The following is a 23,726-nucleotide window of genomic DNA, read 5'->3' as shown; positions in this document are numbered from 1 at the left end:
AAAGCTGAGGTCATCCCACATGACCTCTGGAGGCTTAGGGTCACCTGAACAAAACCCGCCCTTTCTCTGAGCGGCAGGGTGACCTCTGAAGGCTGGCCTCCCTCTCTGACTCACAGCATAGGCTTTGCCGTGGCATCTTTGATCAGTCGCCTGACACAGGGGCTGTTCCCAGCGTAGGCTCATTCCTGTTGTGCGTAAAGAATAGCATGCAGAAGGAGGTTGGACACATTGTCTTACTCCTGAGGCCAAATTCCAGGCATGTTTTAGGCCCTTTGGCCACGCCTTGTGACATTTTATATAAATGTTCCCTAAGACCTCTGGTGCCCAGATCTGCCCGGCTCCCTCCCTGGTGTCATATTAGTTCTAAAACTGATAGCTGAATCCATTACCAAAGCCAGAAAAAGGGAGACCTTGAATTAGAAATTTAATGCAAAGAATGTGTGAATTGCTTGTATTCTCATTTTGTCAGCCTGACATATTTAAGGAAAAAATAAATTTCTAAAAATGTGTAGGGGCTGCTATGCAGTCTGTGTACTCGACAGTTTTCTTTTACAGGGTCAGCAGTAGATTAAGAGACAACCAAAAACAAGGGAAATTTTGAGAAGAGTAATTTTAAACGTTTTTTCATCCCAATCATCCTTGTATTCCAATTGATTAAAAATAAAATGAGAAAATAATTTTCTTTTATCTTTGACTTCGTTACAAGTTTGAGAATTCTGATCATGTGTGCATATTCTGTCACATGTTTTCTCTGTAATGTCTCCTTTGCATCAAACAAATATCTTGTATTTTTTTTCCTGTGTTTTCATTTTTTAGAATTTCAGGTTAAAATACTTCTGTATCTCAATCTATTCCTTTAGAACAGCAGTTTCTGATTGAAATATAATAAGAGCCACATAACTAACTTTGAATTTTATAGTGGCCACATTTAAAACATAAACATGTGTAGGTAAGACTAATTTTAAAGATGTATTTTATTTAACCTAATACATATAAAATATTATCATTTCAACCCAGAAGCATCTGAAAAATTGACATGTTTATATTTGTCTTCAGATGAAGTCTTCCAAATCCAGTGTGTAGTTTGTACCGATAGCACATTCAGACACTGGATGTTCATCAGAAATACTTGAGCTGTATTTAGATGGTAGAATCTTTGCCATTGAAAAAGTAGATTCACATTTCCAGATTGTTCCAAACATATTTAAAAGTTTCCCAATAACACAAACAAGCATCAGGTAAATTTTCTTATTTAATAAAAATTAAATATCAATAAAATTCAAGATTCACTCCCTTATCACGCTACCTGATATCAGGCTATTATACAAGGTTATATAGTAGTCAAAACAGCATGATAATGACATAAAAATAGACATATAATTCAATGGAATAGACTAATGATCCCAGAAATAAACTCACACCTGTAGGGTCAATTAATATTTGACAGTGGAGGCAAGAACATACAACAGAGTAAAGACGGTCTATTCAGTAAATGGTGCTGAGAAAACTGGACAGATACATGAAATAAAAATGAAACCAGATCATCTTCTTACACCATAAGCAAGAATAAACAAGAATAACTCAAGGTGGATTAAAGACTTATGTAAAATATGTAAACTCGAAACAATAAACCTCCTACAAGAAAACATAGGCAGTAAAATCTCTGACATCTCTCTCAGCAATATTTTTGCTGACATACCTCCTTGGGCAAGGGAAACACACACACAAAATAAACAAATCAAACTAAAAAGGTTTTGCAAAGCAAAGGAAACCATCAACAAAGCAAAAAGGCAGTCCTAGCTGTTTGGCTCAGTGGATAGAGCATCAACCCATGGAATGAAGGGTTCTGGGTTGGATTCTGGTCAAGGACACATACCTCAGTTGCAGGCTGGATTCTCGGGCTGCATATGGGAAGCAACCAATCGATGTGTCTCTCTCACATCCATGTTTCTCTCTATGTGTCTCTCCCCCTCCCTTCTACTCTCTCTAAAAGTCAATGGGAAAATATCCTTGAGTGAGGGTTAACAAAGAAAGGGGGAAAAAAGAAAAGACAAGCTATTGACTGGGAGAACATGTCCACCAATGAAACATCTGATAAGGGGTTAGGATTCAAATTTAATAAAGAACTCATAAATCAACACCAAAAAATTCCCCAAACGATCCAACTAAAATGTAGGCAGAGGACCTGAATAGATACTTCTCCAAAGAGGACATACAGATAGATGCCAATAGACATCTGAAAAGACGTACAAATTGGTAGTCACAAAATAGTCACAATGTAAATAAAGTTCAGCATAGGGAATATAGTCAATAATACTGTGATCACTTTGTACAGTGTCATCTGGGTACTGGAAATATCAGGGGGAGGCATTTTGTAATGTATATGATTTTCTAACCACTGTGCTGTCTACCTGAGACCAACACAAAGTAGTATCAAGGTGAACTGTAATTGAATAACAATTTGCCTCAGTTACACACTCTCACATCAATATCACTTTCTGTCTTTCCCTCTCTTTCCAGCCTCAGGAAAAGTCAATGGAAAAATATCTTCAGGTGAAAATTAAAAAAAAAAAAAAGTAATAAAATGGATAGCTATGAAGTGTTTTGTTTTGTGGTATATAATTTAGGTGAGAGTGGAGAAGTAGAGAAGAGAATAGCCACATCAAATATGGTCATTTGCCAGGGTTCTTAGCTCTCCTTTGGGGGAATAAATGTTCACATGTCATAGAAATTATAGAAATAATCTCTTCTTTCAAGTGAAATCGCCTGTATATGTTTCCTATTATTGCTGTGACAAACTCCCACAGAGCAAGTAACTTGAAACAACAAACATTCATTTCCTCCTAGTTCTGAAAGTCAGAAGCCCCAATGGGTCCCACTGGGCTATCAGGAAGGTGTCAGCAGGGCTTCTTTCTGCCTTCTAGCCTGTTGTTCTGTGTATTTCAGACTCTAGAGGCCAGCATCATTCCTTGGCTCATGGCCCCCTCCATCTTCAAAGCCAGTATTAGCCTTCCTCACTTCGCATCACTCAGACATCAAATTTTATGCCTCCCTCTTTCATGTAAGGACCTTGTGATTAATATAGAATACAGATCAATTTTATTTTAAGGCCAGTGATTAGCAACCTTAATTTTATCTGCAATCTTAATTTTATCTGCAAGTCTCCTTTGCCATCCTTGCAACATAGTCACAGGTGCTGGGGATAGGATGTGGACATTTCGGGGGGACCATTTTTCTGCCTACCGTGCATGGCCATATCTCTGTGGCTTCATCGTTGTTACCAGTGATTTCAGAGCCAGTCACTTTTGTCTCTTATTTCCCCATTCTGAATTAGAGACAACCATTAGGTAATAAAAGACAGGAGTCAATTAAAGGAATTAGGGCAAAGGAGTGACCTTGAATGACCAAATAATTTCTTTTCATAGACACCTGCCTCAACCTCTCGCTGTGTATTAAAGCTAGTTATATATAGAAGGTTCTTTTACCTACGGCTGTGTTCTCATCTGTGGGAAGGTATATATCGCATCTTTATGAAGAAATAGGGGTGTATTGCCTGAGCATTTTTTAAAAATCTCTAATCAGAGATATAATAAATTTTGCCAAAGTTCAGTGTGTATTTTTTTCTCTCTGCTGAGCAGGTGGTTGAAAGTTGTGGAATGTTGTTTTTCCGAATATAGAATCATCATGTCCTTGGGAACATGCTCATTAAAATAGAAAAATTGGATGGTATTAATTTGCATTTCAGTTAACTCTTTGGGTAGATTTATGTAACTGCCTCTCACTCTAATTATTTGCATCTCTGGTGAAAATGCCACATCCATTTGCAGACTATTATATCATTATCAGAGGCATAGAGGGAAATCAAAACTCACTTTCAGCATTTAGAGGAACTGTACAAGAAGCTGGGGTAGAGGAGACCAGGCATGGATTTTCTAGCCCTTTCTTTAGGTTGACAGTGTCATTTAGACTTTACCTTATTAAGTGTTGGTTTGGAGGGTAATACACTGGTTGGGAGACCTCACTCGTTAACCTCCATTTCACATTTATGGTGAGATCTGTCTTAACCAGTCAGTCGCTTAAAAATGTTTATGAGTGCATACTCTGTGTCAGATTCTTTGGGAGGCAATGGGATGCTATTAGAACTGCCATATTGCACAGCCCAGGAGTGGCCATTTATGCCACTCTGCAGTTTATATGAATGGCACCCCTGGAGTTGTTCAATGAATGACTGAGACCTTATTCAGTGATCCTGGCATTGCCCACAAGAAAGCCTGTAGCCTGGTGCGGGGGAGGTAGTGGCGGAGAGAACAGATTCACAAATGGACTCTTAAAATTCTAATGCTGTGTGTGAGTGGGTACATCCATGAGCACCGAAGAGGGAGCATCTAACTTTTCTTAGGAAACTTAGGGTATTTAGAAAGTTTCCTCAGATGAGGCCCTCCCTACACTGAGTCTTGAAGAATCAACAGGAAATGGTCAGTTGAAAAGTTGAACAGTTCTTGGAAAAGCCAACAGTCTACAAAGAAACATGGGTGTGCCAAGGCATACGGCATTTGCAAGACGCGCACGTATTTCCGTATGACTGGAGCGTGACATTCATGGGGGAATGTGAAGAAGCCAAGCATTGACCTTTCTGTGCCTTGATGCCCTGTTTAGCAAAACGAAGAAAACAGCACAAGCTACCTCGTGGGTTTTTGATTTAAATGAGATACCATAAATAGGATGCCTAGGACAGGGCCTGACATATAAAGCGCGTCAATGCCAGCTGTTGATGACGACAAGCTTGGTATTATACAGGAGCCTGGATAAACATTCAGGGTCTGCATAGCTCCTGCCGAGGAGTTTTGACACAATGCTGTTGGCCTAGGGAAATGGTCCAATGATTTTTTTGTTTTTAAATGGTGATTTGTAGCTTGGTAGATTTATAGACGGTAGTCACCATTTTGCAAGGCTGATTAGACCCTGGAGAATTGAGTCGTCTTACTCAAAACCACCAGAGACCAACGGAGAAAAAGGTCACTTCGTCCATGTGTGTCCCCCATGGAAACCATGCAGCATGATGGGATTGTTATGGCAACGAGGTAGGAACCTGTGTCTTTCTCCCGTGAACCGGTAAACTTTCTCCGGTTCCCCTGTCAACATGACACGGTCTCCTATGTGAGGAGGAGGAGTCAGAGCGAATGCAGATGAATGTTTTAAAGGGCTGGTTTTGACAGAGGATGCCGACCCGACCCAGTGAATCAGCCCAGCTCACCGAGCACAGGTGTGTCTGCCAGACGAGAGTTCAGGCACCATCTCTTCTGGACATGGTGGGGACTCTCTGATTTTCTCTGCTTTCTCCTCTGACAGATAGCCCCTTTGTTTTCTGACACACCCCTGCCCCAGCCTCTCTTGTCATCATCGCTTTGGTTTTCTGTGGGCTTTCAGGAGGTGTCACGCCTTCCCAGCGTCACCTGCTTCTCTTTAAGGGTGGCTGCTGTTGAATGGGGTTTACGTAGTTTCAATAATACACACTCTCCACAGTGGTCATTTTTTTTCATTACATTTAGGAGCTAAATAGCGAGTTATTTCTGGGAATCGTCAGTTCAGCCCATCATTGTGGGTGAATTCACAGTATTATTAATGACATGGAATGGCGTTTTTTTTCTTTTCCTTTTTGTGAATCCTCACCTGAGAATATTTTTTCCTCTTGCTTTTTCAGAGAAAGGAAGGAAGGGAGAGGTAGGGGGAAGGAGAGAGGGAGAGGGGCAGAGACATGGATGTTCTGACATCTACTGGTTGCTTACCACAAGAGCCCATGCCTGGGAGTGGGGAGTGAACCTGAAACCCGGGTATGTACCCTGGGTGATGAATCGAACCCGAGAGCCCTTGGTGCTCAGGCCGACGCTCTGAGCTCCGAGCCACACCGGCCAGGGCTGGAATGGCCTTTCAATTCCCTCGAATCATCTTATTTTCTTAGCCTGTTGTTTTAATCATCTCTTGCACTAGATGTTGGAATCTGTTGTATTTGGAGACCTGTGCTGTAATGAATGTGTTGGGAGGATAAGATTTGTCTCTTGAAATAAACATTCTTTTTACCAAAGTACTATTATAGGACTTTAGAAGTTTAGTATCTTTTTACTGAATGCGCTAGGAATATACATTTCTTTTACTAGATTTTATACTTCCATTTAATACTATAATGTTATTTTATGCATTCTATCAAGCATTCCAAGTTCAGGCAGATCTTTTATCAAAACAATAATAATGCGAAAAAGACAGAAAATTTGCTCTAGTTATGCTCGGTAAAGTACATTCTGTCTTGCCCTCACCTTCATTATGTGATTCTTTCGTCACTAACATCAATGAATCCCCCAAAACAGATTATACATTTCGAATTATAATTACCTGGATCTCTTTAATGACAGTTATTAAAAACAAAACAAAACAAAACACTGGAGCATCTTACATGTTTGGCATGAGCATTTTTAAATAAAACTGGAACTTTATTTTTAAAGGTGGAGAAGGGCCACGTAAGTTCACTGCCTTTTGGAATATGTATTCTTCGTATTGTCTTTAAATGTTTAAATCAGAATGCTTTGGTAGAATGCTACAATCATGGTTCATTATCTTGAATTCACTTGCAGGTCATTTCTTCTTAACTATTTTTTTAAAAAATGTGAATGTTCACCATGTTTTGCTCCATAGGAAATCAATCACAATTGTTCATAACGGGTGGTTATTTTTAAATGAAAGTGCTTAAAAAATAAAAAATGAAAGCTCTGAGAAAGATTGCACTCCTAAATTTTAATGTTTCAGAGATTACAGATGTTGGTGATGAAACAGAACTTGCCTCTGGCAAGTCTGTTCCATGGAAAGTTAGAGCTAAGGCTATATTATAATGAGATATTTATTAAAATTCTTACACTGAACTGAAAAGCCAGGGATATACCTGTGCTGTTCCGAACTCTCTGCTCCAGCAAAACATTTTATGATGGTGTACACATTTGCATAGATACAACATGGAGAGAGTGGTTGTTCTTCCTTACTTGGAATAAACTTAAAGCAAAACTCCAGCAAGAGCACCAGAGCTATTTCTAAAAATGCAAGGCATGTTTTTCTTTTTCTTTTTAAGAATCCTCTAGCAAAATAGGACCTAAGGCTTTAAGAAAGAAATGTAATTTATATGGCTATTTTGTTTATAGAGAGGGAATAGATCATTTAAAGTGATTTTACTAACTTACTGTACAGGGCCAAAAGCACATAAAAAAAAAAGCCCGGTTTTGTCAATAATGTTGAAAATGCAACAAAATAAATTAAAAAAAAAAGCCACGTTTTTATTATCTAATTCTAAGAAGCACCATATTCTGAGGTTGAAGTGGATGTGGATGTGGAGAACAAATACTTGGACTCTGTTGGGAGTGTCAATTGATGTAGACTTTCTCAAGGGCGAAGTGTTCATCAGAAGCCTTGAGGTTCATCACTTCTGATCTAGCAGTCCTACCTCTGGGAATTTAGCCTAAGGAAATAATTGAACAATGGGGCAAAAAATAACACAATATTTATTGTAGCATTGTTTGGAATAGCAAACACTTGGAGACATTTCAAATTTCCCTCAGAAAAATAATCAAAGTATGGTTATTTCATCCATTGTATATCTCATAGTGATATAGAATGATGCTGTGCAGGAAAAGACAGCATGATATGGTAAATAAGTTGCAATCTAGTGTATAATATAGTCTCATTTATGGTTGAAAAATGAGTGTACACTGACTTGGTGGATGTATAGTTTACAAAATGTTAGCAGAAGCTAACATTGCATAATGGATTGTGGGAAATCTTTACTTTGTTCTTTGCTGATCTTTTAATATAAGACATATAGACATTTTTACAAGCAAAGAAATGTTTTTAAATGTACCTGTTTGACTAGCACTTCTACTTTTACTAATCTGTCCTACAAGTACAACTGGATGTGAGCATGCAAAATGTTAAGTAATGTTCAACACAGCATTGTTAGAAATCATTGTTAAAAATTAACCTGTCTACCGATCCCCAATTGTCAGGAATTTAAGTAAGAAAGTCAGTGTAATCATACTTTGCAGCCATTGAAATCAAAGATGTAAATATGTATTCGTTAATATGGAAAAGATGGTCCTAGCCAGTTTGGCTCAATGGTTAGAGTATGGGTCCTTGGACTGAAAGGCTGAGGGTTCGTTTTTGGTGAAGGGCACATACCTTAGTTGCAGGCTGGATCCCTGGCTCAATCCCCAGCCTAGTTGGTGCGTGTGCGGGAAGTAACCAGTTGATGTGTCTCTCTCACATCAATGTTTCTCTCTGTGCGTCTCTCCCCATCCCTTCCACTCAAAATAAATAAATAAATAAATAAATAAATAAATAAATAAATAAATAAATAGAAAAATGTCCTAGGGTGGGGATTAACAACAACAAATCAATCTATGATAAGAGAAAAAAATTATCCAACACACAATCCTGATTAAAAACAAACCAATAAAATTTGGTGCATTTAGAATAAGTAGAATTAGTTATGTCTTTTGCTTTATTTTAAATCTATGGTCTCATGCCAAACCAGAATGATATCTTGTGAGAAACACAAGAAGCATTCCAGTTGAAATTTAATGTATGATAAGAATGCTCACTTTTATAAACCTGACTCAGAAAGTACCAGCCAGGAGATAACATATATAAACATTAGAGTGGAAGTTGCAAATGTAGTATTATTTGTAGATATTTTAAGTGCATACCTAAAAAATAGAGAATCAAAAGGAAAATTATTGGAAACAGCATGAGAAGTCAGATGCCTGGCTAGTGATAATGTTGCTGGCAGGGATACAGGTGGGAAGAAAGGAAGAACTGGGTGTATTCATCACCCACTAGGATAGGTTTCAGAGATGTCACCCACCGGCATTCACACGCACATGACACACGCACATGACATAAAGCAAGCCCCAAGCAAAGCACTACAGGGCATTCTTTCACCTATACTGCAGGCTGCTGCCCGCTCAGCATGTGGCCACTGGTTGAATCATAAATAAATAAAAATGACAAAGGACATTTTGGAAAGCAAAGGGGGATGACAATCCTGGGAGGAAAAGGCTGAGACTATAGAGTAAGGACAGAAAGGAATGGGTTCTCAGGAGTCTAGAGCAGTGGTCAGCAAACTGCAGCTGGCAAGCCACATGCAGCTCTTTGGCCCCTTAAGTTTATAGCAAAGGCCAGTTTAGGAGTACCCTAATTAAGTTAATAACAGTGTACCTACCTATATAGTTTAAGTTGAAAAAATTTGGCTCTCAAAAGAAATTTCACTCATCGTACTGTTGATATTTGGCTCTTTTGATTAATGAGTTTGCCGACCACTGGTCTAGAGCTTGAGCCTAAGCCAGCTTGTATACTCTTGTGATCAGGCCTACATAATGTGTTAGCTTCTTAATTTTTCTAAATTTGACACCTATGAGTTGCAAGAGTCCACATTTTCACAAGCCTGGGTCTTCAGCCTCTCTTGAAAACGTAGAAGCTCCAGCAATGAATCATGTCCTTTTCTGCAAGAGCAACAGAGGCTGGAACAGAGCTGGCTGTCTTCCTGTGCATGCTGAGGGACTTCTCAGTCAGCTAGGTGCACATGCTCTTTCTCTTGGTGCTATCACTCCATCTATCTGTGGCCTTTGGAAGCATTTCAGTTGATAATGAACCAGAGAACTTGCTAGGCTCTTAGTGGTAAAACAATGCCTGCCTCTAGGAGTTGGTGACGGGTCACCCTGTTGGGAAAAGTGAAAAAAATGAAGAAAACTTGGCTTAATTAAATGTACTACTTGTTCATACCCAATAATGCATCCAAATTTCCCCCCTCTTATTTTTTAAATTGAAGAAGTGTTATTTTTAACGTTAAAAGATTGCGGGCCCGTCTTCAAAGGGAATTGCTGGTTGTCTACATGATCCCCAGTGCATTCTTCCTTCTGAACTCTGAAGCATGTGGAGAATTCTTTTTAGCCAGGGAAATCTTTTTGTTCTTGGACACATCATTAAGACTGAGTCTTTACCCCTCCGGATTCTCCACCACCACATGTGGGTGGGGGATCAGCCCTTTTTCGTTTCTACACTTCTTACCAGTTTTGATGTGGCTTCTTCCATGAATCTGGAGTGATAAGACTTCTCTCCAGCTAGTCTTTGTTGGTTGGTTATTCACGTTGATTGTTCTATAATTTAGTTGTAATTCTAGTTTGATCCTGGGAGGAGGGGAGTGTAACTTCCACTTATTCTGCCCCGTCTTGGCTGTCTCACAGTCCTTATTTTCTCCAGCATTCTGCCACACTTGACAAGTACTATATGTGTAAGAAGCAGCACACTTGAGATATAATCAGAACTCTCTTTTTTTTTTTGCCTCTCCCCATAATTTTATTCAGTGGGAAAGGTCAACTTCTGGTACTGGATGAAAACCTAGGAAATTTTCTGCTCACTCTTAGGCAATAAAATTTCCTAGTGTCACTTTAAATCTCTTTTAAAGCTGGTCTCTCAAATGTCAGGTACCATATAGTTGGCAAAGCCGGCAACTTCATTTCAGCTCTCTCTTCCCTTGGCAGGGGCCTTCTGCAGGCAAAATATCTCAGCTCCTTAGAGAGGGAGGCAAGTCCTCCTCTCTTTCCTGGCCTTTGGTCATCAGTCCTTTCCAACTTATTGAGGCTCTAACGTCTTGGGTTCAAAACAATGACAGGAAGAATTCCAGATAACAGAAAAACAAAAATTTTCACTCTAAGGTCTTACTCAACTAGTACTATTGGTAACATGACTTCTTGTGCTCTAGATTAGGTTAAAATGGACTCCCTTGGGTGCTTCATATCAAGGGTTCTTCATAAACCATCTGCTTCTCCCTTCACTGGGTTGAAAGCAGTCTCTTCATCATCTGAACTGTTAGGACTTTAATAAGTACTTATGTTTGTTACCCCAGGAGTATCCAACCTCTGGAGCACCTCAGGGTCACTCGGACAATATTTTAAAAAGAAAAATGCCAGCACTTTGTCCCCAGCCTACTGAGTGGGAATCTCTATATTGGGGCTCTGTTGTGTTTGTTTTTCAAAATTTCACAGATGATTCTGATGCTTATTAAGGGCTGAGGACACAAAATCCAGCCTATATTAAAGTTAATAATGTGCAGCTTCCTTTCTGGACTCTCAACTTCCCTTGGGTCTTTTTCACCTTTATAATACCCTCCATAGAGACGTAATCCTAACAGATTTGGCCACTTTGGGGCATAAAGGAATTCAAATATCTCAGGATTCTAGTGGAGAAGCCGTGCCACTGGGATTTATTCAGCCTTCAGATTGAATTGCATATAGTTGTGGTGCTCAGCAAATATTGGATAAGAAGCTTGCTAGGAGGTTGGTGCCTTGAATAAAAAAGAAAGGTGAGATGACAGTCTAGTTAAATAAGATGTACTGGTTGTGGTTCCAGTATCTGTTTTTGAGAAATCTCATGTCTGGCTGTGTTCTAAATGCTCATGTCAAGAATATTATGGTTAGGTAGCCTAAGGAGGAAAGCACGAGGCCAGGATGGTGAGGGATTATGAATTTATTCTGTCATCCGGTGGCTGAGACTGGATGGCTCCAGCACCCAGTGATGGGAGTCAGCAGCTTTTAAAGGAATTTTGGCAGGCTTTTTTCTGGGCGGAGACCTCTTGATGCATACCCAGAGGGGAGATAATGGAATGTGGACACCACAAGTGAAATGTGTTCTCAGCAAAGGGAATGTCCATAGTGAAATGACTTGAAAAGCCAGTTCCTGCGGTAGGGGTATCAATTCAATTATTTGATCAGACCTAACAATTACCTCAATTAATGCTTATATTATTTAACAGAGGAGACTATTGTCCTCTCTTTTCAGATGAGGAAACTAAATCTCAAGGAGGGTAAGTAACTTGACCCTCTTCCCCCCACCCAAAGAACATAATGCAGAAGTTACAGTTAAGATTTCAACTCAGGTTCTCTGATTTCAGAGCCCAAGTTCCTAAATACTATATTGTAGCATTCTCATTCGAAGGGACTAGAGCTTTGGGGAGATGTTAGGATTAGCCACTCCCCACACCCGCCATTTCTGCCCTTATTTTTTTCAGTCTGCCTTCCTCTCTGTCCCCCTGCCCTTCTGCTCTACTGGGGAAGGTTAATGAAAGAATCTTAGCAAAAGGCAGAGGGGCTACCCTGATGAGATTATTCTTAAACATTTTCTCTGGCAACATTTATGCACCTTGGCTAGGATTGGAGTCATCCTAAAATGAGCAAGACTCGTATGAAGTTAAGGAAATAGTTGGGAGCAGATAGAATGCTTGGTAATAGAGATGGAAAGGAAGAGACGGCTGTCAGATGTTAAGCAGGTAAAGTTGAAGAGACTTAGTGATGGGTTATGTGGGATCTATGAAGGAGAGGAGAGAGCTAGAATATGATGAGTTTTGATGTGATTATCTTAAGAGATTTTTGTGTAATTCATTCTCTGGAGAAGTAGTAGATGTGCCATAGAGAGAAGAGAATTTCTTCATGGGTGAGTTTGATGGAATAAACAGTTGGAATGTCTCATAGGTAGTTATTTATGACCATCTAGATGAGATAGGTCAGCCCTATCCAAGAATATAAACCTCACAGACATCAGCACATCGGTCAGAGTTAAAACCATGATAGTGGGTGTTTTTGCTTATAGAGAGAGACTTTAAAGTGAAAGGGAATCAAATGTTAGGAAGGAATCCCTACTAATTTAATAAAACACCTTGACTCTGTCCTGGATGCCTTTTTGACCTTGAAGAAATCACTGGCTCTGTCTTAACCTCAGTTTCCTGGCTGATAATAGTGTGGGTGATTTCTAAATTCCCCTTACAGATCTTACATCCTGCACTTGTTTCTAATCATTAGCACTTGTTTTCATGATCGCTTTGGGGGAAGATAGGGCATTTATTGCTTGCTTAATTGCGTAACGGCGATGTATGTGGAAGTCCATGAAATTATATGTACCCTTCATCTGTCTTTCTGATAAGCATGATCATGATCCTGTACATGTCAACTCTATCAGTATTATTCAAAGATAACCTGGAGCACCGCAAGCATGGTACCCTGTTTCCCCGAAAATAAGACAGTGTCTTATATTAATTTTTGCTCCCAAAGATGCTCTAGGTCTTATTTTCAGGGGATGTCTTGTTTTTCCATGAAGAAGAATACGGTACACATTTATTGTTCAATGAAAATAAAGGAAATTTATTATCTGTATACAGTACGGTAGTACGGTAGTTGTCAACACAAACCAGACAAACTGTGAATCCTACAGTATCATGAATTTACTCATTTATTCAATGACAATCATGTCATCATCTTCTGGAACATCATCATAACAATCCAATTCCTGAATTTCCTGGTGAATTTCTTGTGATTCCATTTCTTTCAGAATTAGTGGATCAAATCTCTCATGTTTAGCCTGGGGGGGGTGCTTATTTTCGGGGGGATGCCTTATATTTCACTCAGAAGGAAACCTGTAAGTAGGTCTTATTTTCGGAGGATGTCTTTTTTTCGGGGAAACACGGTAGGTTTGAGGAACCCAAGTGGATTTCATGAGAGGCAGCAGAGGGTAGTGATTAAGAGCTCAGCCTCTGAAGCCAAACCTATGGTCGGTCTTTAATTCTTCTACCACTTACCTGGCTGTGTCCCCTCAGGCAACTCAGGTCATGCCTCTGTTATTCCCTTTCCCTGTCTATAAAATAGGGATAGTAATCCTAGAGCTGGTATAGAAATGAAATAAGTTGATATACACACAGTACCTGGAGGGATACCGGACATATTTGCCCTTAGTAAGATATGCTTAGTAAGCTGCTATTGTATGATGGTGACAGTGGCTACATTGTCTGGTGAGAAGTGTCTTAATTTTAAGGGCTAAAGAAGTCTAATGTCTTAGACCCATGGTCGGCAAACTGCGGCTCGCAAGCCACATACGGCTCTTTGGCCCCTTGAGTGTGGCTCTTCCACAGAATACCACGTGCTAACATGCATGTACAGCGTGATTGAAACTTCGTGGCCCATGCACAGAAGTCAGTTTTCAGCTCTCAAAAGGAATTTTGAGATTTGTACTGTTGATATTTGGCTCTGTTGACTAATGAGTTTGCCTACCACTGTCTTAGACTTTTCATTTTCAAAAGGAGAGTCAAGAAGAAAACCTATACCACTTCCTAACAAGTGGGAACTTTCCGATGGCCGAACTCCATGGGTGGCAAACATATATTTCTGGTAACAAATGAAGCTGCAGGTGAAAAAGGCGAAGGATACTGCATTACAGGGTCATTCCGTTGAGAGATTAGTTAGGATAAAACAGGAGGCGTTAGAGTGCCCCTGCCATTAGTATTCTTCCTTTTTGTTGTTTTTCCTTGTCATCTTACTGTAAAGATGGGCTAAAGGAGAACAAATGATACACTGCCCTTTGTCAGGAATAAACCTCACACGCTCAAAGTGTCTTAGAGGTTTTGTGGCTCTTGGGTGTGCGGTTGCCACCCTCTTACGCCAAATACAGAGAGAGAGCACATGCCTTATATTTCCTTAATGCATCTATGGGAGCTTGGGAATCTTGCATGTTGGGGCAGTGGGTTCAAATGTCTTTGGAACCTTGGACCTGCTCCTCAAAACATACCTACCGAGTATCAGCTCTGTGGAGAGAAAGACACATCTAGAGAAATGGCAATTGTTGAAGCATCTTGAATCTTTCCCTACTTTCTTCATTATCCTCATTTTTCTGAGAGAGGCTGGATTCAACTTGTCGGGCATAGCCCAACGAGTGTCGCCGTGCGGTCTAGTGTATGCCAAGAAGGACAATAGCCGTCATTCAAAACCGGGTTTCAAATGAATACATAAGAATAAACCCCTGGGATTAGTCCCCATTGAAAAGTCCAGTGCAGCCAGGGAGGGTGGCTGCTGCCGCTGGGGATTCACAGACAGCTGAAGGGAATGGCATTCACTGATCTAGACACATTTTCAGTGACCGGTGGCCTCTATCTGCCCAATGAGATCTATCGCTTAGACAGACTTACTGAGTAACATTTTTAAATAGTATGACTTTTCTTCTTTTTCCTTGCTGGAAACTGTCTACCTGATTACGTATGAACGTTTCGGGTTCATACATTTCAGACCACAGAATTTCATGCCTCTAAACATCATTATGGTCTCAGGGAAGAAGCTGAAGAGCGAATTTTCTTCTAGAGAAACTAGAAGCAACAGAACAAAGGAAGCCCTCTGGTGAGAGTGTGGGAAGGTGGGTGGGATCGTATTATGTTGAGAGCACTGAGTATTTTATTTTAAATGTATTTTTATTGATTTTAGAGAGGGGGTGAGATAGAAACATCAGTGATAAGAGAGAGAATCATTGATTGGCTGCCTCCTACATGCCACCCCCTAAACCCCCCAGGAATCGAGCCTGAAATCCAGGCCTGTGCCCTGACCAGGTATCAAATGGTCTACAACCATAACCTCCTGATTTCTAGGTGGATGCTCAACTGCTGAGCCTCAGAGAGAACCCTGTTTGTATAGGGCCTTTACTGTTTGCTGGGCCTATTATGTATATTCTGTCATTTGATCCTTACAAAGAGGTAGTGTCCCCACTTCATAAATGAGAAAAGTGAAGCCCAGAGAGGTTGGCAGACTTGTCCCAGATTACAGGGCTGGAAGTATGGTAGTCTGACTCCAGGTTTCATACTTTTTTGCTGTAGTTCTTGTGCACTCACACGTTGAGCCCTTCAGTATATAATTCAACTATATGTGTGACTGTTGCATGGTTTAAAATTAACTTGATACATTATCCATGTAGCATCAGTCCCTTTTTCCTTCTTGCCAGATGCATTAATCTTTCAAGTGAAAGAGAGCAGAGAGAAGCATGTAAGGATACCGATTACAACCTTGGTTTTTAGCATAGGAGAAGTTCAATGCCAAAAAGAAAGCACCAAAATGGACACTGCCTAACGTGTATAGAATCAGTGAGGAACAAATGATATAAACTAGATTTTCTATTTAAAATTTTTTAAAAAGGCAGTAGAAGAGGAGAGGACTAGAGGCTATCTACATTAATAAAATAATAAGATGCAAATTGACCATACCACCAGCCAATCAGAAGTGAGTATGCAAATTAACCCAACAAAGCTGACAGGTTAATTTGCATACCCAGGTGCTGAGCGGCCAGGAGGGTATTCCACACCACCCCAGCTGCCAGGGCCTCTGGGCAGCCTGGGAAGGTGAAAAGGTGGCTCTGGCTGGAGCAAAGGCGATGCTGGCAGGCAGGGGAAGGAAGGCCCATTCTTGCACAAATCTTTGTGCATTGGGCCTCTAGTTTTTAATATATTCTCCTTTGCAAAAAACTGAACAAAGTAACTATAATTCACATTTGTTTACTTGAACTTTGCTGAGGGCCTAGGCTGGGAGCATCTTCCATCAGGTCGTTGAGGCCCCTCTCTCCCTCTCTCCTTCTCCATGTGATGGGTGGCTTCATGGCAGTGGTGTGATGATTTTTATTGGCTATAGAAGTTGAAAGGTGAAAGGGGTCAGAAGCCCCTTTATAAATGTCTGCTTTGATTTTTCTATTCCATGCTGTTGCTTTAAGGATTAGATCAAGCAACTCAAGGGTGAATACTACGGAGAGCATCTGCATTTAGTGGACTCTCCATAATTTCGGAGTGAGTAGTTGATAACAGTTTCTAAGATCATACACTGTTTTTCTTCCATTACAATCACAAGTAATTTCCTTGTGGCCAAAATCATATCCTTAAACACAAACTCCTTCTTCCCATGTGTAATAACTGCTCCCACTGAGCTGCTTTGGTGTTAATTTAGCTCTGTTCCATTTAATGAATTATGCTAGGAGAATATTGCAGAATCATTTTTTAATGAACACAAAGATGGCTGTTGAGAAAGTCGAAGGCTATAAAAGGGGCTTCATTCCTTCCTTCATGCCTTCTTAGAAATAAGTTTGTGGGCTCTGTCCGAACAAGACCAAGGAGAGCTGGTGGTTCTGCTGGTGACCTGTAACTGGCTTCAGACAAGTATCCAGGGCTTATACGAGGCTGCTGGAGACTATTGGTGTTTAGGGGCCCAGGGAAATGTAGCTAAAGGGATGTGTGTGTGTGTGTGTGTGTGTGTGTGTGTGTGTGTGTGTGTGTACATGTACATATGCAGGTGTTCCTGTCTCCGTTCTTTCTACTATCAAGGCCAGGTAGCTGTGCTTTCACTGTTATGTGTCAGAGAGATTTAGAAGCTTAGCATTCCATTTAAAGTTAGGCTCATGGTTAATGCTTGAACAAAATGCCTTTCTTCCAATGAAATACATTCTTATTATTTTCTGTCCTCCATTTACATTCCAAGTTCCCATTCTCTTTCTTTATATCAATAGCATTTTTGAGGTCTAACAATAGCATTTTGAGATCATGTACAATAAAGCATATACATTTCAAGTATTCAGTTTAATGTTTACACATGTATACACCTGGGTAGCCAGATCCAGGTTATGGAACATTTCCTTGCGCTCCTTCCAGTCAGTGGTCCCAAGGGTAACCTCTATTTTAACTCCGACCTCCATAGATTGACGTCAGCTGTTCTTGAATATCATTCAAGTGGAGTCATAGAGTTGTACTGTGCTGTGTTTGATTTCCTTCATTCAACATTATACTGTAACTCAGAGTTAAGAATCCCGTTGTATACTGTCTTCATCCATTGGCGTGCTTATGTGGGCATTTGGACTGTTTTCAGTTTGGGGTTATATTCCACATGCTAATGCACAGGACATCCCGCAGCTCCACGCCACACGGGCCTCTGGGAGCTCTTATTTTATAAATATATATATATACTCCGGAGTATGGTCACTTTATTAACGAGCAAAAAAAAAAACCGAGCTTGTGCTCAGCAGCTATTTGCATAAGAACCACCTACTCCTCGCCCTTCTCCCTGGGGCCGCGGCGCAGCTCTGACGCATTAAGCCGGCGCCGCGAGAGACCTCGCAGGGCGCCTGCGCGGAGAGGGGCGCATGCGCAGACCGCCGAGGCCGCTGACAGATTCTCGGCGGCGGCGGCGGCAGTGGTGGTGGCGGCGGCGGCGGCGGCGGCGCCTGCGGCGGTCCTGGACTGCGGGGAATGGGAGCCTTCGCTCTCTGACTGAGCACCGCCCCGCCTCCCTGGCCTCCGACATGGCCCAGGAGAAGATGGAGCTCGACCTGGAGCTGCCTCCGGGCGCGGGCGGGAGCCCGGCGGAGGGCGGCGGCGGCGGCGGCGGCGGCGGGGCCCTCCGGAGGTCTAATAGCGCCCCTCTGATCCACGGCCTCAGTGACACCTCGCCGGTGTTCCAGGCCGAGGCGCCGAGCGTCAGGCGCAACAGCACCACGTTCCCGAGCCGCCACGGCCTGCCGATGCCAGCCTCCCCGGTCCGCATGCACAGCAGCCGCCTGCACCAGATCAAGCAGGAGGAGGGCATGGACCTGATCAACCGGGAGACCGTCCACGAGCGCGAGGTGCAGAACGCCATGCAGATCAGCCACTCCTGGGAGGAAAGTTTCAGCCTGAGTGACAACGACGTGGAGAAGTCCGCCTCCCCGAAGCGCATCGACTTCATCCCGGTGTCCCCGGCGCCGTCCCCCACCCGGGGGATCGGGAAGCAGTGCTTCTCGCCGTCCTTGCAAAGTTTTGTGAGTAGCAACGGATTGCCTCCAAGTCCGATTCCCAGCCCGACGACCCGGTTTACGACCCGGAGGAGCCAGAGCCCCATCAATTGCATCAGACCAAGTGTTCTGGGACCCTTGAAAAGGAAATGTGAAATGGAAACTGATTATCAGCCAAAGAGGTTCTTCCAGGGCATCACCAACATGCTCTCTTCTGACGTTGCACAGCTGTCAGATCCCGGCGTGTGTGTCTCTTCTGATGCCCTGGATGGAAACAGCAGCAGTACTGGATCTTCCTGTAACTCACCAGCGAAAGTCAGCACTACCACCGACTCTCCGGTGTCACCTGCCCAAGCGGCCTCTCCATTTATTCCAGTAGATGAACTTTCATCTAAGTGACTCACCCACCTATCCCCGAGACTCTGGTTGTTTTGTTTTATTGTTGTTGATTTTTTGCAATGGAGAGAAAAATCAAGTTGGAGCAAGCACTGAACTTTGTCGATTAATTTGAGGCTATTTCCTATTTGACCCTTTTCCTTTTTTGGAATTTCCTGAACTGTTGGTATTCTAGAGAACTTTTATGTCAGGTTCCTGCGGATTACTTCAGTGTAGTAATATTTTCAGACGTTTTCCCAATAAGTGTGTTGAAGCATACATCTTTACGCTGCTAATATGTCTAAATACATATGTTATCCCTTGATTTTTTTAAAAAGAATAATTGAGAGCTCTATTTATTTATGGGATTATTAAGTTCTGATGCAAATATAAATGTTGAATTAATCAGTGCAGTAAACTGATGTTTTAAAATTCCATACTTCATGCCCACACTAATTTTTAATGTTATTTTTAGTGATTGCTAATTTCTATTTGATGAACAATAACTTACTATTTACGCCTATTTTTAAAATATGTTAGTTATATCAATCCAGTGGTTGTCTTGTTTTATTCAGGAATCCTTGGATATTCAATTTTCTGGGTAAAGAAGTGGATGGGAGGGGGAATGATAAAAGAAAATATAAACATTTGCAACAAACCGTTTAAAACTAAACATAAAAGTAAACCTATTTAAGAAAATATTTCCAAATGAAATTTAATAGTAATTCTAATAAGTTGTACAAATATAACTACTCTACAGAAAATGGATTTTTATTTTTTTTTTTACCAGAAAATGCAATCTCTTGGGTATAATACTAAAGTTAACTAAAGTTAAGTCTTGCAGCCTTAGCCCACTGCACGTAGATGGAAGCCAGATTCTTTGTAACCATTGCACACTTAAATGCTTTTCAAATGTAGAAAATGTGTGGGGAGCCTGTTGAGCTTCAGCAGAGCATCCAGGCAGATACAACTCCCCATCATTCCTAAGCTTTAAAACACCCAGTTGTGCCACAGTGGATATTGTTGCCAACAAGAAGCCAGAGCAATTTTTTGGCTGCTTTTTGGCTCTGCCCATCAGTCACTTTCCTAGTTTTCCCCGGCTCAGGAAGGAAGTGGCTGTTTCCTTGCCAACTGGTCCTTCCTCTCCACCTCCCACCAAACTAGGGCATCATCAGTTAGACAAAAGTACAGTATGATTCGGATTTCTGACTGTGAGCCGCAACAGGACAGTGGAGTTGTTTCAGGAACCTCTGTGATTAAAACTACAGCTGGAGTGGAATGCCTTGGGGATGTCAGCTAATTGCCAATGACTTGCAATTGAAAATCAGTGGAGAGTCACATAGGTAAATCAGTGTTTGACTTAGGTTTTGATAAAGGTAGAATTGTGAAATTTTTGGGGGGTTTGTTTTTGTTTATTTGCCTTTTACAGTTAAGACAAAATATGAAAATATTTAATGCCAAAATGTTTTATATTATACTTCTTATATCATCCTTAACTAGGAAGGAAGGAAAGAAGGAAGGAAGGAAGGAAGGAAGGAAGGAAGGAAGGAAGGAAGGAAGGAAGGAAGGAAAGAAGGGGGGAAATCTGACACCTCTAGCTTTTAAGTTATTGCCTACAGAGACTTTAACAATTATGTGGAATTTTTACAACTATAAGAATAAATGGAACTGGTCAACTTTTAACAGTTGCCTCAAGAATTCAGTGAAATTACGTCGAGGGTAAGATCATGTGCAGAGGCTTGAAATTCTCTCTTGTAAGTGATAGTATTCAAATAGCCATGTCTGATCTTGTTCTTCAAATACAAACCCATATATCTAACTTCCTGTTGGGCACCTTCACCTGCTACCAGAGGTATTTTAATCTCAACTTCTCAAAGCAAAATGTATTGTCTTCTCATTGAACCTGTTGTTGAAGTGCCTACATGGATGATGTCACCACTATCTAGTTTCCTAAACTAGAAACCATGGGAAGCATCCTTGACTTTTTCTTTTCCCTGTCACATCCAGCTTAATCACCAAGTCCTTTCTAATTCCGAAATGAATCTAAAATCCCTTCCTTTCTATATCTCTGTTGCCGCCGATGTAGCTTAAGTTCTGGCTGAAGGGATCCACCAGCCTATCTTCTTTCCTTCTTTTGGCCCAGTCTTCACACTGCCTTTAATGTGATCTTCCTAAAATTGGAACTTGATTTTTCACCCTCATACTTAAAAACTATATGCTTCCCCATTTCTTACAGTCTAAGGAATACTTTCTTTAGCATAGAAGATGTGTTTTTTTGTTTGTTTGCTTTTGTCTTAATGAACTGGCCATACTCTTAGAAGCTTTAATCCTCTGTTCATCCTGCCCCAACACACATCCTTACTGCAAACACTAGACTACTTGATATTCTTTAAATATGCCACTCACTTCCATGTGTTTGTGCCTTCTGATAGATTGTTCCTTCTCCTTAAAATGTTATTTCTATCCTGTTCATCCAGGCAAATGCTTTATTTTTTTTTTTTTATTGCTTGTGAATTTAACTATGAACTAATTTGCTGATTATAAAAATACTTAAGCAATATTTAAACACATATCTATATAGTAAAAACTGAAAGTCTGTCTGTTACTATGTAAAATTCATCTTCTCTTCCCGTAGGTAATTTCAATAATTCTGTATATATCGTGCAAGATGTATTATTCCACATTTTCATGTATATATGTATATAAATTCAGGAAACCAACATGTCATTTACATCTCTCTTCTTTCTCCCATAGCTAATCATTTCCCAAATCTTACTGATTTTCTCTTCTAGAATCTTCTTTCCTCTCTGCTACCACCCTGATCTAGGATATTTCCCTCTTAGGCTTCTGAAGCTGCCTTCTGATTCCCATTTGTCCCCTTCACCCTTGCTCTGCTTGGCTAACCACTTATTTTCCAAATCGCAACCTGAGCAACTCTTTTAAAATTACAAATCTGATCCTTCCCTCTCCCGGCTTTAAAGCTTTGCGGTTGCTTCCTGACGTCATGCCATCAACCCGTATGGATTCTGGCCCCGGAGGCCCAGTGGGATTGCCCTTGCCTCTCCTCCCCTTGTTTTCTGTGCTCCACCTTCAGTGGCTTGACTGCTTGTCAGATACTTTGTGTTCTCTCCTATGTTAGGTCTTTCTGCCAGATCATTTTCTTGAAGGTATAGGCAAGGGTGAGAATATCCAGCCCCAGGAGCTAGGCCTGCAAAGTCATTTGGTCTGGCCCTGCCAATGCGTTAGGGGTGAGTTAATTAAATGTCTGGCCAAATACAGCAGGCTAATTTTTAAGTTGATAATTTTGTATGGCCCTCGAAAGATGTTATACATATCCAAATGGCCCTTGGCAGAAAAAAAAGGCTTCCTATCCCTGGATAGAGAAACGTAGAGAAACCTTTATTTCTGAAAGCTCCTTTTTCCAATGTAAGTTGTCTATATAAACGCTTAGAGACACATTTGATTTAAAACTTACTGGCAGTAAGTGTCTCTAAGCGTTTATATAGACAATTTACATTATTATGTTATTGTTCGTAACTATAAGCACAATGTAAGGACTTAGATCATGAAGAATTATCCTTCAAAAAAACATTTTTGGGATATTAGCATTGCTAGTTCCAAAGCACATAACATTTAGTTACAGTATGGTTTGACATATATAACAAACATCTGTGGCATAGTTTCCTTTATTATTTTTGTTTAAAACACAATGTAAATGGAAAAAATAATGGTTACTAAATTTGCAGTTGTTGGATGTCAGAACCTTTAAGCATATTTAAAAGATCGATGATAATCAAGAATAAGCTGTATCAGGTTTCCTTCCAGTGCATTTATTAGTTCGGCCATTACATAGCTATAGCAAGAGACCACTCTTAGATATCTGGCAGCAAAATGGGGAAAACAGGATTGAAATTTATTTTTTGTATGGCATGTGTATGTGGATGGGTAGAAAAGGTTTGAAGATCCAAGAAGGGGAGGTGGGGCGGGGAGAGAGAGAGACGGGAATAGTAGCCAGAACAACAAACCAACCAGATGATTATGTCCAGCTACATTTTCTGGGTAGCATCAGGAAATAGAAGAACAAGTTGGTCTTAAAAAGGAGGTCTGGAAGAATTTTTATTTTTTAGAGCAGGAAAGGGATGGAGGATGGAGCAGTGAGGCAAAGATCAGCAAATTTGAATTGATTTGCTGTTGCAGGATTTAGGAGTGTGGAGGAAAGTATGAGAAAAGTGAGAATTTGTATCTGAATGCTTCTGTTTCCCCAATTACTGAGGAATCTACAATATTTGAGGGCGGGGTAAGAGTAGACTTGGAAGCTTGAGTAAAATAAAGTTTTAACGTTGCCTCTTTGAGAAGGCTGATTAAGCCATATTGGGTGCCAGGTTGCAGCTGGATTGCAGGTACTAAAGAAGTGGATTGGAATGACCTAGGTTTGGGAGTTGGTTAAGTATTAGGTATGTGAAGCAATTAAGGAGTCTGTTGAAAGTGGAATTGAAGGAAGGGCCAGGGTCTTGGGGATGGTAAGAGAAATCAGCAGTGGGTTATGGGAGATTGCATTCAATCAGCCATGACAAAGCACACAGGGCATCTGCTCTCACTGTGGAACACTCGCATTAGCAGTTTTGCCCTTATTTTTTCATGGCTAATTTTGTTTAGTTAGAAAATCAGTCCCACCCACATCAGCACGCCTTGAGTTTCATCAAATTGAT

General features: G+C 40.8%; 2 protein-coding genes across 2 annotated transcripts in view; both read left to right on the top strand.

Moving 5' to 3' along the window:
• Positions 1–23,726, top strand: part of PIP5K1B (phosphatidylinositol-4-phosphate 5-kinase type 1 beta) — a 280,318-nt gene that overhangs the window by 44,150 nt on the left and 212,442 nt on the right. The window lies entirely within an intron of this gene.
• On the top strand, positions 18,014–19,456 carry PABIR1 (PP2A Aalpha (PPP2R1A) and B55A (PPP2R2A) interacting phosphatase regulator 1). Its single transcript, XM_084898902.1, has one exon. The coding sequence runs from the start codon at positions 18,016–18,018 to the stop codon at positions 19,039–19,041; it is 1,026 nt and encodes a 341-aa protein (XP_084755028.1). The 5' UTR covers positions 18,014–18,015; the 3' UTR covers positions 19,042–19,456.

Source organism: Pipistrellus hanaki (genome assembly GCF_964339955.1).
Source record: "Pipistrellus hanaki genome assembly, chromosome: 11".
In the NCBI taxonomy this organism is placed as follows: domain Eukaryota; kingdom Metazoa; phylum Chordata; class Mammalia; order Chiroptera; family Vespertilionidae; genus Pipistrellus; species Pipistrellus hanaki.
The sequence above is the reverse complement of the archived record's forward strand: the minus strand, read 5'-3'. Positions and strand labels throughout refer to the sequence as shown.